The sequence below is a fragment of the Tupaia chinensis genome, unplaced genomic scaffold (genome assembly GCF_000334495.1).
Source record: "Tupaia chinensis unplaced genomic scaffold, TupChi_1.0 Scaffold000362_1, whole genome shotgun sequence".
Taxonomy (NCBI): domain Eukaryota; kingdom Metazoa; phylum Chordata; class Mammalia; order Scandentia; family Tupaiidae; genus Tupaia; species Tupaia belangeri.
Window position 1 is genome coordinate 1,719,863 of NW_006159859.1, and position 15,709 is coordinate 1,735,571.

The 15,709-nt window shown below is 41.1% G+C and overlaps 1 protein-coding gene across 1 annotated transcript in view; it reads right to left on the reverse strand.

Annotated features, from left to right (window-relative positions):
* SEC24D (SEC24 homolog D, COPII component) overlaps positions 1–15,709 on the reverse strand; it is a 97,344-nt gene that overhangs the window by 19,738 nt on the left and 61,897 nt on the right. Inside the window, 3 exon segments of the mRNA XM_006153094.2 lie at positions 2,022–2,138; positions 9,350–9,443; positions 10,035–10,226. Coding sequence (XP_006153156.1) covers positions 2,022–2,138; positions 9,350–9,443; positions 10,035–10,226 — 403 coding nt within the window.

Sequence of the window (15,709 nt, forward strand, 5' to 3'; positions counted from 1 at the left end):
GTGCAAAAAACAAAATCCATGTAGTTTTTTCATAATACACATTTCCCATGAACTTTTATTTTCTTTTTTTGGAGAGGTTTTTGCTATAGGGCGTGTGCGCTCGCCAGAGAGACAGACAGAGAGACAGAAAGCGAGAAATCGCCTCCAAGGAGGGATGGCCACGCTGCAACCCCTTCTCCTCCATTCTCCTCTCGGGATCTTGGGCACACACGCACACGCACGCCGCATGAGTTTAAGCCACTGGGTCCAGGACTTGAACCGCGGTTGACTACATGGGAATTCAGCGACATAGCCATTAAACTAACTGCTGGTCCCTGTCCCATGAACTTTTGGAAGACTTCTGACATTTGATCGTCCAACAGCCTGAATGATGCTGATACTATTGTCCTCACTTTTCAGACCTAGAAGAGGCAACTTGTTTGGTGTCATGTGGCCAATAGTTAGATGCCTATATCCAGTGCCTTACTCTTCCTACTGCCTCTCCCCTGCTGCAACACTGTCGGAGACTTTAGGCAAGGCGTATCTTGAACACCAATCACCGCTACTTCATGCTTCACGCCTCTGCCTCGAAGGAGTGCTGCCATAAGGTAAGCTCTGCCTCCTCCCTCTACCTATTATCTTCTTTCTGCATTTTCCCCATTTCCTCTATTTCTTTTCTTTTCTTTTTTCTAAAATTTGCCAGAGGGCATTTGAGCTAGCCAGAGAGAGAGAGAGAGAGAGAGCAATCCCTTCTTCGTTTCTCCATCTTAGGATTTGGGGCATGGATGCACAAACACCCAGCATGTTTTACAAGCCAGGGCCAGGTTCTAAACTGTGTGGTTGGCCATGTGGGATCTGGCTTCTTTTTTTTTTTTTTTCCTTTTTCTGGAGAGGTTTTTGCTATAGGGCACGTGCACTCCCCAGACAGACAGAGACAGACAGAGAGATAGAAAGTGAGAAATCACCCCCCAGGGGGGGATGGCCATGCCGCAATCCCTTCTTCTCCATTCTCCTCTTGGGATCCTGGGCATGCACGCACACACGCCCAGCGTGAGTTTAAGCCACCAGGTCCAGAACTTGAACCGCGGTTGACTACGTGGGAGTCCAGTGACATAGCTATTATGCTAACTACTGGTCCCGGATCTGGTTTCTTTAACCAGTAGACCAGAGACCAGAGGCAGGGCCTTCTCCATTTCTATATTAATCTTATCACTCAGTCTCTCTTACATAGATTATACAGGAAATGGTTTGGATGCTTATTTTAATTTAGACATTTCAGATAAAGGCTTTTTTTTTTTTTTTAAGAATATAACAATTTTTAAATTGTTTACAATTGAGAATATGGGCCTGGGAACCAGCAGTTAGCGTAATGGCTGTCGCTGGACTCCCACGTAGTTGACCGCAGTTTGCGTCCCGGACCCGGTGACTTAAAACTCATGCCAGGCGCTTGTGCATGCGTGCCCAAGATCCTGAGAGGAGAATGGAGGAGAAGGGATTGCAGCGTGACCATCCTCCCTAGGAGGTGATTTCTTTCTTGCTTTCTTTCTCTATGTGTCTCTCTGTCTGGCGAGTGCACGCGCCCTATAGCAAAAACCTCTCCAAAAAAAAAAGAAAGAATATGGGCCTGTAATATATAATGTCCTGGACACAGATATTACATTTATCTGCTCCCCCTTTTTACACTAAGAACACACTGCCTTTTTTCTTTTTTTTTTTTTCAAAGAGGTATTTGCTTTAGGGCATGTGTGCTTGCTGGAGAGAGAGACAACTAGAGGAAAAGTGCGAAATCATCCCCTCAGGGAGGATGGTCCTGCTGCAATCCCTTCTCCTCCATTCTCCTCCCGGGATCTTGGGTACACATGCACATGTGGCACCGTGTGAGTTTTAAGACACTGGGTCGGGGACTCGTACTGTGGTCAGCCACGTGGAAGTCTAGCAGCATAACTGCTATGCCATCTGCTGTTCCACGCATTGCCTTTTTTAAAATCCTCTCTTAAGAACTGAAATAGGGACACTTCAAAGAGGAACTGTTAACGAAGTACCTTCTCTTTGTCTGTATTAACCAGTTTTTTGTCGTCTCTGTTTTTGAGCTTCCCTGGTGCTTCGGCAGTCGGCAAGGAGGAATGGAAGATAAACAGCTTTCCGGGACACTCCGCTGCCTGAAAAAGTCACAGAAAATGCCTTGGGTAGGGAGGGTTCCTCTTAAGAGACTAAGAAAATAACTGAAAATACATATTCTATGAGACAAGCACTATATTCATCTAATTTAATCCTCATCATAACCTCATCATATCCTTGGGCAGATACATATTTCCTCCATGTTACAGATCGGAAAACTGAGGCATATAGAGGCGAACCCTTAAGCTACACAAATTGTAAAGGAAGGAGCCGATATTTAAACATAAATTTGTATGCCATAATGCTTAAACATATATATTGAAATGTGTTACAATGAAAATTCTTATACAGTCTTTCAGGGTTAGTGGAATCCCACAACATGAAAGTGGGTGACAGGATTCCCAGGGTCATGATGTAAGAGCAGCTCTTATTTCAGACCTTAGCCAACGTGGGTTAACGCTTATGTGTTATTTCAAGGAAGGCGAAGCGTGTGCTGGTGCCGTGGCAACAGCGGACACAGGGAGCAGCTGTCATGCCCATGACAGAAGGAAAAGCGTGATGAGATGACGGGTCTGCTGTCTCTGAGAAACAGGCTCAGGCCTATGGAAGTCAATTTAGCATAAGAATATGCAAAAGCTTCTTCAAGGAACTAACAAGTAACCACCGAGCAAATTTCCTAAAATTAAATACTGTTCAATAAATTGCCCTCCCCGGGCCGGACCCCCATCTCCAACGACACCACCCCACCACCCGTGTTGCCAGAGCGCTCCCTTGAAAGGGAAGGCAATGTTCCGACCAGATGCGTGGCTTTCCCCCTTAACATCCTGAGGCGTGGGACAGAATGAAGTCCACAGTCCTTAACCCGGGTGGGAGCAGGAGGGGAAGGACACAGTGAGCTGGGCTGTACTGACCCCTGGTGCACTGCTCTGTGCCAGGCTCCGCCCCCATGTGTTCTCATTTAGCACTCGAAACTGGGCAGTAGGAACTACTGTCTGCATTCCAAGGGTGGGAAAACGGAGGCTTATTCGGCTTGCCCCTGGCCACACTGCCAGTAAAGGACAGCTTCAGTCCACTGATGTTTAATCTGACCACCTTTCTAACCTAATCTCCAACATTTCCTCATCCATTGCACTTGTTTTCTGCACACACATGTCTCACTTTCCTGGAACGTACCATGGACTTTAGAGACCTCCGTATTTTTGCACACTCTGTTTCTCCTGCCTGGAATCCATGTCTCCCTTTTTTCTGCCTAGATCTGTTATTTTCAAGGACTGGGCTCAGAGGTATACATGGATGTGCCTGGGTTAGTTACTGATGTACTATAAATTATGTGCTGCTAATTATAAGCTGTTTAGGTTTGTAAATAGTGCCCTTAAAAAACAAACGGAGGGGCCAGATGGTGGCATAACAGTATAGTGTGATGCTCTGTAATGCCAGCCCACATGGAAAGGTTCCTGGTTCAAGTCCGGAGACCTCTCTGACTATGCCAGGCATATGCACGCCCATGATGTGGGGCTAGCTAAAGGCTGGGGGTAGATTCTGTGGGAGGTGCTCTTTCTCTCTCTCTCATTTATGGAAAAAAAATCCCATTGAGAGAATTCAAGGTTTTGAGGTGTGAGTCACAGTGGTGGGGTCACAGCTGACACACAGCCAGTCTTGCTTTTTGCTGTGGCCAGCAGGGAGCATGAATTTGAGCTTCATGTTGCAAGTGTCTTCGACTGAAAACAACTCATAAGCACAATATCAATAAAAAAGAAGACAAAGATAAATGAAAAAGCTTAGGCAGCGAGGCTATCACAAGCATATTAAAATTGTTGACTGGTATAACTTTTAAATTCTTATCATTTTTATTTTTGAAGAAGAAATCACTTTACAGATATTTTAAATAGCAGAAAATACATAAAACTAAAAATCAAAAAAGTCTAATTTCTCCCAAATTTGTCTTGCCTGACTCAAATAATTTCTCTAAGAAACTCACTGTCAAAAACTCTCCTATCCATCCATATATTCTCTACTTGTCTACTCAGAGATGTACTATAATTTTATACCACAGTAGTTAAGAATACAGGTTCTAATTTCCTACCTGCTAGGAACAGAATCCCAGACTCTTTATAAGCTTAGTAAAAGTAGGAAAATTCTTTAACTTCCTAATTTTTGCTATCTAATATATAACCTGGGAGAAATAATGACATAAAACACTGTTGGGAGAAATCAGCAACCCAGTCAATGGGGTTCAGTGTAATTAGACATACTTGTTGTCTTCTTAAGTGTTGTGCACAGTAAAACTCTGAAGGAAAAAAAAAATCAGAGTCCACTAAAAAAAAAGAGAAGAAAAAAAGTTCAATATTGAAAAAATGAAGAGCCACCATATTTATTTTTTCTTATGCAAGTTTAATTAATTTTAGATCCATAATTTCATTAACTGCATACTTAGAAAATTTTTATAAGTAGCAGATTTAAACAAGAAACAGTTCCTATGGATTACATGCTTTGTATTACTATAAAATTAGTTATGTTTTAGCCCAAATCTGGCTGTGCACACAGGAGTCATACAAAATTAAATGAATGACATATGTCACTCTTACTGTGGTAGAAAACAGACTAGGAAAGGCTGACCCTCATTGTTTAAATACCAGTTCCCATGTTCTTCTCTCTGAGACCTTTCCTATGAGAGACCTTCCCTCATGAACACTCTCAGCAAAGCTGGGTGTCTCTACCTCTTTATCGCCAGTGTACTTTCAGACTAGACGGTTCTAGAATTAATGACACTATTTCACCACCTCATGTATTCTGCTGTCTCTTCCTGCAGATCAAAGACTCCCTGGAGGAGCAAAGACCCTCTTTTGTGTTTCTCCGACCCCCATCACTGCTGCTTCACTTCTGAAGTGCTCCATGAATGTTTGTAGGAGTGCTGCTGTCATCAAATCAAATTTAAGGAGATACTGAGGATAACTGAAAGGCAAATTCTCCCCAATCACTGGTGTATTTTAAGCACCACCACAGAAAAGCATCTCCCTCCAACTTTCTGTTAAATTCTTACCCCAAGTTTTATGGCGGAAGTAATAGCTAACTCAGAAAACAGTGCTTGGGCCAAGTTAAAAGACGGTGCCAGAAATGCACATATCATTGAGTTATGAGGGTCAGATTCTAAAAGAAACGAAGATTCTGAAAGACTCTGTCGAAAATAAAGACGCTCGGAGTACAAGATGCTGCGGACGTGGAAGTATTTACAATAGAAAATAATGGGCTGAAGGCTTTTGTTGGGTACTTCAAGGACTTTTGCGAAAGTAAAACTTTCCAAATAGTCCCTGTTTATCTTGTGACAAATTAACACATGCTTTTTGTTAGTTTTTGCCTACTCTGCTTTTTTCAAGAAGTTTATTACTTCTGATTCTATATAGATTTAACTTGGCAGCTAGCTGAGAGAGAGTAGAGCTAGAACTCGGATCGGGCAGTCCAGTTTTGAAATGTCTTCACTTAGAGAATACACAAGAAGAAAAGTTTCGCTTTGATATTCGTTCAGTTTATACTCGCTGTCCACAAGGGATAAGAATCTCATGTCTGGCCTCCTGTGCAGACTGCCCTGAGCTATTTGTTTAGGCGAGCACAGTACGGGGTCTTCTGAATTTACATTCTGTCCTTCCCAGCAGCCCTCCGCCTTTTAAAACATAAACAATGAACATTATGCCTGTGTTGCAGGGTTACTGTCCCACTGGAATCAACTTAGGAGCAGGGACAGTAGCCCCTCCACGGTCCTATTAAATAGGCATTTAATAAATCTTTGTTGACTGAAACGACAAGTGAATGAATGTTATGGCCTCTTTCACATTCTGATGCAAATTCTTGAAACTGTTAGGACATAGCCTACTAACAACAGCGGCAAGAACTTCAGTGCCCTCATGTGTAAATTACATGAATTTAAGCCCAATTAATTTTTCTGCCCCACAGGATCTGAAAAGATAACGAGATATATGACTGCCAGAGATAGCAATACAACGACACACACCCTCACACACACACACACACACACACTCACATACACACACTCATACTCACACACACACTCACACACATACACTCACATGCATACACATAAGCTCACACACATACACTCACACACACACACACTCACACACATACTCATACTCACACTCACACACACACTCACACACATACACTCATACTCACACACTCACACACATACACTCATACTCACACACACTCACACACATACACTCACATGCATACACATATATTCACACACACACACACTCACACACACACACTCATACACTCACACACACTCACACACATACACTCACACACATACACTCATACTCACACTCACACACACTCACACACACACATACACACACATACACTCACACACATACACACACATACACTCACACACATACACACACATACACTCACACACATACACACACATACACTCACACACATACACACACATACACTCACACACATACACACACGTACACTCATACTCACACTCATACACACACACTCACATGTATACACATATACTCACACACATACACTCATACTCACACACATACACTCACACACATACACATATACTCACACACATACACTCATACTCACACACACACACACACTCACACACACTCACACACACTCGCAGCCTATTAGGAAAACTTTCTTCAACCAAAGCTGGTAAAGTTGCCGTTAGGCAGAAAGTATAAATTGCATACAAGCTCCAACTATTCTGAAGCAGTTTCTGCTCCTGTACACTGAATTGAAATCCTCTAGCAGTTTCCTGACAGATGGAGAAGAAGCTTTTCATCAATATGTTATCCATAATAACAATCTATTTATAAAGCAGTTAGGAGGAAACATGGGACCAAAGAGTCACTCCAAGTTAAAAAGATACACATTAACATAATAATAACATTGCAAATATAACAAAAATAATATGCAAAAGTTATGAAGAGACCTTGGCAGAAGGGAACGGGATTCTAGTGAACTGATGGATAGTTAAGGTACTGATTGCTGTGGCCATTACAGTGTGAGCAATCTTGCAGCACATCCCAGTTATTGAGAATGTAGTGGTTTCCCTGTACTGTGTCATAATTAACATGAAATGTCAGATAACAGAATGCCATGTGCACAAATTTGCCTTATATATATTTTTTTCTTTCAAATCTACCAAGCAACCTCTATACCTCTTGTGAATGGTTAGCGGAGAGCCACTGTTACAAGACAGAAGTGCTCTCTTTCAGAATTGAAAAGTGAGGTTGAGCTGGGATTCTGCACTTGAGTCCACTGGAAGCCATGCCTATACCCTTCTTTCCAACCCTTCTTTGCATTTTCCTATGCTCTTTTAATTATTCCCAGCCCTAATTTCTTAAAATATAAAGACTAACAGGATTAGGTATCCTGTACAATGAAATTTACATAGAAATTTCTAGATTCCTTAGTGGAGGAAAAAGCAACAACAACAAAAAACCCTTTCAAATGGAAACCAAAAGTATCTGTTTACAGAAATGTGGAGAAAGCATTTCTGGAACCCAACCAATTATCACTATTGGTTTCTGCTAGTATCTCCAAGTTGCTTTATGATATGAAATGTATTATTAAGTGAACATGTGCTCTGAGACTTTCTGATGGCTATGCATAATAGCCTCTGATCCCCAAAGTGAGGACACTGCACAGCAAACACCACCCAGGCAAGAGTCACTAAGTCATAACCTAGGTCCAAGCTACAAAAAAGGCACAAAACCCTATTCGGGAAGTGTTTCATCATCTCAGTTCTGACCACTGCTGTTGCTGTTTGTTCTTACTGTTATTATTATTATTATTTTAAACTTATTTTATTTTATTTTTTATTATTATTTAAGTTGCTGTAGGGCACATGCACTCATGAGAGACAGAGAGAAAGAGAAAGAGAAAGAAAGAAAGCCACCAGGTCCAGGACTTGAACTGTGGTCAGCCATGTGGGAATCCAATGCCTCAACCACTATGCCGCCTGCTGGTCCCTTACTGTTATTATTAATAGCCACTTTATTTATTTATTTATTTTTGGAGAGGTTTTTGCTATAGGGTGCGTGCGCTCACCAGAAAGACAGAGAGAGACAGAAAGTGAGAAATCACCCCCAGGGGATGGCCATGCTTCAATCCCTTCTCCTCCATTTTCCTCTCGAGATCTTGGGCACGCACATGTGCCCAGTATGAGTTTAAGTCACTGGGTCTGGGACTTGAACTATGGTCGACTACATAGAAGTCCAGCAACATAGCTCTTACGACAACTGCTGGTCCCCTAATAGCCACTTTATTTTTAACTTAAATTTATCTTTAATAATAAATTTTGAAAATTACCTTTAGGGCACTAGGTGTCAAAGGACAAAGTGGTTTGACTCCTGTGCTAAGGTAAACAATTCAGAGTAAGGGTATTTTAGTTATGTTGCCTTCTTTGATTACTCTCTGTATTACTGCAGATGATCAGAGTTATCTGGGTTCAACTCCCAGCTGGGGACACAGTCACCCTCTCGTCTATTTCTGGCAATCAGCAAAGCCCCAAGCAGCATTCATGTCCCTTTGCCTGCCCAGCTGTCACAAGGCCCTACCGTTATATATTTGAAGACCCCAAGGAAGGAAAGGGAGATGGATAGTTTAGATATGGTTGAACTAACTTTAAAATAGATCATATAAAGTTCATATAAAGGCCAAAGGGAGGGGCTAAACTGGAAATCCTGGCAAAATTAATCGGTCAGATGCTAACAGAGCTGGAATGTAAACGCTAGGAGCAATCTGTGGTTTGGGACATTTCCTCCCGAGATTTGGTTAAAAGTTTGGAATAGCTTTAAGTGACCTACACGTTTTTTTGTTTTTTGTTTTGTTAAGAGATTTTTGTTATAGGGCATGGGCACTCACCAGAGAGACAGAGACAGAGAGACAGAAAGCAAAAAATCACTCCCCAGGGAATGGCCACACCACAATCCCTTCTCCTCCATTCTCCTCTCAGGATCTTGGGCACGCACGCACACGTGCCCAGCATGATTTTAAGCCTCCAGGTCTGGGACACGAACTGCAGTTGACTACAGTGGGAGTCTAGCAACATAACCATTTCACCATGTGCTGGTCCTGTGACCTACACATTTTAATAAAGACTGACTTTCTTTCATAAATGAAACTTATATTTATTTATTTATATATTTGTCTCACTGTTTTAAAATGTATTTTCCAGCAAGTATAAGGGGCTTCTTCTCACCTTTAGTGCTTCCATGCCAGCCTGAACAACAGGAGCAAAGACAGTCTCATTTTCATTAGAGTCTGCAAACATCTCTGGAATCTGGTCCAGTAAACTGCAGTAAACGAATGAGCACAAGGTCTGACACGTTTCACATGTTCGTAATAAACTTCAGGAAGTAAATCACCAACATCTCAGGTTTAAACACGTATGGTATTTATTGTACGCCCAATACCTACGGGTGAATTTCATCGGTCATTCCTTAGAGAATGATATTCTAGCATGATTTGGCACCAAAATCTAGGACTTGGATGGAACATTTACACAATCACACTCTTTGGAGATAATTTTTCCATTCATTACGTTACTGATCTCTTAAGTCATAGATTCCTGGAGCTGGAGCTGTATCTGGTATCCCTGAATACATTCATGCACACACAGGAAACAGCTCCCTTCTATTACTTTTCCAGCAAAGAGAATGGATTGATACGGTTGAGTGTGAGTATTAAAAAAAAAAAAAATTCCTCCTTTTAGATATGGTTCTACATAAAAAAGAGATAGACATAACATAAATGGTAGTTTTCAAATCCATGTCTAAAAACCCCCTCGCTAATGACAGAACAGTACAACGTATGGCTGAATGAGAAAATAACGCAATTAGAAAGAGGCACCTGATTTGTATTTACATTATAAAATGAATTCTTACTTGTGAATCACAGATTGAGACTCTTGATAGTTGACAAGAAAACCATCCAACAAAGGAACAAAGACCTCTCCAACATCAGTCACCACCATCATCTGAGGCTGGGCCAAATTACTCTTGACATTAAAGAAATGGAGAACTTTGTTGTATGTGATGAAACCAACTCGAATTGCAGATGTCTCTTCTTGTTCTTCCCTATGAGGAAAAAATATATATATTTGAGGATTTTCTTAGAAATTTAAGATAAGAGGAAGGTTTCTAGCTGACATTACCGAAGTGAATTTTCTATAGCTATATGAAAGACATGATTATTCACGTTCTGGTGTCATTTCTATTACCACATACAAAAAATACCAAGTCATGGTGGTAGGGGACGAGAGTTATTACAAAATTAAACAAGTTGATCACTAAGAAAAATATTCAAACTCTAGTTAAAAAATCAAATAAATGTTATGAAAACATTTGCTCACTTATAAATTTCCTTAATTTATTTATTTTAAATCCATAGCAAAATAAAAGGAGATTTTTTTTTTCTGTGAACAGGATAGGCTTTATAAACAAAGTTCCCTCAGAAGTCACCAGAAGGTCAGAAGAACAAACGGAATATCTGGAGAAAGAAGAAAAGGCACACTCATTACCAACAGGACAGCTGCTTTTGTAGAGAAAGGACTTGCTCCTCCTAGGTGGTCCTTTCTTATAAACCCTAGAGAACTTCAATAGAAGACAAGTGAGATTCTGAAAACTAGTCACCAGGCAGCGTGACTATGTAAAATAAATTACATTTATAAACTGGCAACATGACTCTTAACAGGTGGACCATTTGTGATGGTCATGGCAAAGCAAAAAAGCCCTAAATCTGTTTTTAAAAAAAACTTTAAGAAGAATTCTAAAACAAGACCTTCGTATTCCTAAAGGTATAAAATGCGTGAATCTTCTCAGCTCAGGTGACAGTAAGTACACTAAGAATTCAGTGATGTTGACTCTAGTTACAAATTTGCTGACTTCCTAATCTCTCTTTCTGCCTCTTTCTATCACCCCCCTTCCCCCTACCTCACCAAAATAAAACACCTAGACAATACTGATGCTCTTACTAATTTTTAGTAGTGGACACTGCAAAGTACTCCTTAGTTAAGTGAAAGCCACCAAAGATACTTGTCATTTCCTTTGACCATTAGCTGTCAGTGAAACGTATTTTGCTGAGGGGACAGCTCTCATGTAAACGAACCTCGCTTGCTCAGTTTCTAAATTTTGCACATTGCATAAAAGTTACTTGAATAAAAGAAAAAGGGGAAATGGAAGTATCTAGATGAAAGCCACTCAAGGTCAAATTGCCAATTCCCCTGAAGACTTTCCCATTTCTTGGATGTTTTCACAGAATATCAGCTAACAAGGTATGGACTTTACACACTCTTGTGTCTGTTCTCTCCTTCCTTTGCTAACTGATGGTATTTGGAGATTTCACTATGGCCTTGATGAATGGGTGGCCAGTTTAAGTAGATTCTCAGAATCTTTTCTAAGAGCACTTCATAAACACTGATCTTCTGGACACTGTACATGCATAACCCGTATCCACTGGAAATTCACACACACAGAGTCTCAAGCCCACCTCAATGCCCTAAACAATGCAACGTCCTACCACTATCCACCGTACGATACTGCCTCTGTGCTTTCCTCTCTTCATCTCTATTTGTTAGAATCTTCCTCCTTAAAACCAAGCACAGGGACCAGCACATGGAATAATGGTTACATTGCTGGACTCCCATATGGTTGACCACAGTTCAAGCCCCAGACCCAGGTGCTTAAGACGCACGCAGGGCAGATGTACATGCATGCCCAAAATCCCGAGAGGAGAATGAAGGAGAAGGGAGTATGATCTGGCCATCACTTTGGGGGTGATTTCTCATTGTCTGTCTCTCTGTCTCTCCAGCAAATGCATGCAGCCTATAGCAAAAAAAAATTTTCTCTTAAAAGAAAAGAAGCACAAATCCTGCTCCTTTGTGAAACCTCCCCTAGTGCTACCAAGCAAAAGTCCTCTCCTCTTCTAATTTCCTATAATTACTCTCCTTGGGCTCATACATGATGACTTTAGTTCATGAGTCCTTGACTGCCTGTTCTAATGGGCAGGTCCAAGGTGTACCTTTTTTTTCCCCATAGGGTCTAGTGCAACGCGGGAAACTAGAGGTTTGAGTGAACCGATCATCATGAGTGTGAAGTACTATATTTGGGATGGCAAGTAGGAGCCCCAATTGATAAGACAATAATGCACAGTCCTTCACACTCCTGTTTTTCCTTTTAAAAATATTATTTATTTAAAGCTTATTTGTTTCAAGAGGGTGAGAGAGATACTGAGGGAGAGACAGAGAGGAGGAGAAGGAGTGGGAGAGGGAGAGAGAGAAAGACAGACAAGCACCCTCAAAGGGATCCCTCTTCTTGCTCTTCCCCAGCCGTCCCAGCCAGGGAAGACCACGGGTGCATGCACTTGGCATTTATAGGCTGACCAGGGAACTGAACCTGTGATCTTCCATATTTGCTTGAGCAGAACGTTTCCCCTGCACCACTAAACAAGTCCTCAAGTTCCCATTTAGAGTGTCACCTTTAGAAGACAAGTGAGATTCTGAAAACTAGTCACCAGGCAGCGTGACTATGTAAAATAAATTACATTTATAAACTGGCAACATGACTCTTAACAGGTGGACCATTTGTGATGGTCATGGCAAAGCAAAAAAGCCCTAAATCTGTTTTTAAAAAAAACTTTAAGAAGAATTCTAAAACAAGACCTTCGTATTCCTAAAGGTATAAAATGCGTGAATCTTCTCAGCTCAGGTGACAGTAAGTACACTAAGAATTCAGTGATGTTGACTCTAGTTACAAATTTGCTGACTTCCTAATCTCTCTTTCTGCCTCTTTCTATCACCCCCCTTCCCCCTACCTCACCAAAATAAAACACCTAGACAATACTGATGCTCTTACTAATTTTTAGTAGTGGACACTGCAAAGTACTCCTTAGTTAAGTGAAAGCCACCAAAGATACTTGTCATTTCCTTTGACCATTAGCTGTCAGTGAAACGTATTTTGCTGAGGGGACAGCTCTCATGTAAACGAACCTCGCTTGCTCAGTTTCTAAATTTTGCACATTGCATAAAAGTTACTTGAATAAAAGAAAAAGGGGAAATGGAAGTATCTAGATGAAAGCCACTCAAGGTCAAATTGCCAATTCCCCTGAAGACTTTCCCATTTCTTGGATGTTTTCACAGAATATCAGCTAACAAGGTATGGACTTTACACACTCTTGTGTCTGTTCTCTCCTTCCTTTGCTAACTGATGGTATTTGGAGATTTCACTATGGCCTTGATGAATGGGTGGCCAGTTTAAGTAGATTCTCAGAATCTTTTCTAAGAGCACTTCATAAACACTGATCTTCTGGACACTGTACATGCATAACCCGTATCCACTGGAAATTCACACACACAGAGTCTCAAGCCCACCTCAATGCCCTAAACAATGCAACGTCCTACCACTATCCACCGTACGATACTGCCTCTGTGCTTTCCTCTCTTCATCTCTATTTGTTAGAATCTTCCTCCTTAAAACCAAGCACAGGGACCAGCACATGGAATAATGGTTACATTGCTGGACTCCCATATGGTTGACCACAGTTCAAGCCCCAGACCCAGGTGCTTAAGACGCACGCAGGGCAGATGTACATGCATGCCCAAAATCCCGAGAGGAGAATGAAGGAGAAGGGAGTATGATCTGGCCATCACTTTGGGGGTGATTTCTCATTGTCTGTCTCTCTGTCTCTCCAGCAAATGCATGCAGCCTATAGCAAAAAAAAATTTTCTCTTAAAAGAAAAGAAGCACAAATCCTGCTCCTTTGTGAAACCTCCCCTAGTGCTACCAAGCAAAAGTCCTCTCCTCTTCTAATTTCCTATAATTACTCTCCTTGGGCTCATACATGATGACTTTAGTTCATGAGTCCTTGACTGCCTGTGCTAATGGGCAGGTCCAAGGTGTACCTTTTTTTTCCCCATAGGGTCTAGTGCAACGCGGGAAACTAGAGGTTTTATTGAACTGATCATCATGATGGTGAAGTACTATATTTGGGATGGCAAGTAGGAGCCCCAATTGATAAGACAATAATGCACAGTCCTTCACACTCCTGTTTTTCCTTTTAAAAATATTATTTATTTAAAGCTTATTTGTTTCAAGAGGGTGAGAGAGATACTGAGGGAGAGACAGAGAGGAGGAGAAGGAGTGGGAGAGGGAGAGAGAGAAAGACAGACAAGCACCCTCAAAGGGATCCCTCTTCTTGCTCTTCCCCAGCCGTCCCAGCCAGGGAAGACCACGGGTGCATGCACTTGGCATTTATAGGCTGACCAGGGAACTGAACCTGTGATCTTCCATATTTGCTTGAGCAGAACGTTTCCCCTGCACCACTAAACAAGTCCTCAAGTTCCCATTTAGAGTGTCACCTTGAGAATCTGCAATCAGACTGGCTGAAATGTCGACAGCACGAAACGAGCAAACCCTCTGCATCATGACTTCATTTATCAGCACTGCTCTGGCAAGCTCCACTGCCACACAAACCCTTTATTACATAAGGTGGAAGATGTCCAGCAAATCATGAGGTCTCTTGCCCTCCTTAATAATCTGAAGTCAACTATTGGGTTGTTGGAAAAGTTATGATGTATTTTTTTCTGCTTTTCTATGCAAAAATGCATCATGACTTTTCTGACAACCCAATAAAACAGAAGAAGCTATAGAGAATCAGGATTGTTCTTTTCCTTTGAACCTGGACATGTTCAAATGATGGAAAAGAAGCACACTGGGATTCATAGGGTTAACTTAATATCTGATTTTTTAAAAGTATCTAATCAGAACATCTCACATTATTGCAAAATATTAGTACTTGTCTCTATGGGAACTTTTTTATGTGTTCAAGAAACAAAGAACTGTCTTAGAATTTTCAACAGTATCACTGTCTCACTAAATCATATCCAGAAGAAGAAAACTAATTGTTGGCCTCTCTTTCATAGTAATTCTAGATGTTTTGCGAATTAACATGGGGACATCATCAAGTCTAATATGTTTTTGTTCTTCTGCTTTTCAATAACCACATCTCTCAGCACTTGCCCCATTGTCTTCATGGAATGAAACTGACAGAGCAACGCTGAAGACATTAGCGACTAGATGAACCAGAAATTCCCAAACCAGGCATTTGGAACATTTTGGTTACAACAGTATTAAAAAACAAAATCCCCAGATAACTCAAGAGCGTGCTCAGATGACACATTTTGAAGCTTTTCTTTCCTGTTCCAGAGAAGTCAGAAAAGCCTGCCAACCTCCGGAGGCCCAAGATACAAATTCAAAGTCAAATAGCAAAGAATGGAACCTTCCCTTTGCAAAAGATGAGCTAAGACATGAATCTACCCTAGATGTTAATCAACACTTCAGACCGTACTTTAAAAAGGCAACCTGGCTTGCTATCTGCTTTAGTACAAAGAAGTTAATAAGGTTGATGGCAATCTTACCATAAAAAATAAAGTTATATACATGCAGGGCCCAAAATAAATGTGGGATGGGGGAACAAAATGATAATGAAGAGAGGTAGTTGGCTTGACTAAACACTTCTTTTCCTTTTCCTTTTTTTTTTTTTTTTTTTTTTGGGTGGTTTTTAT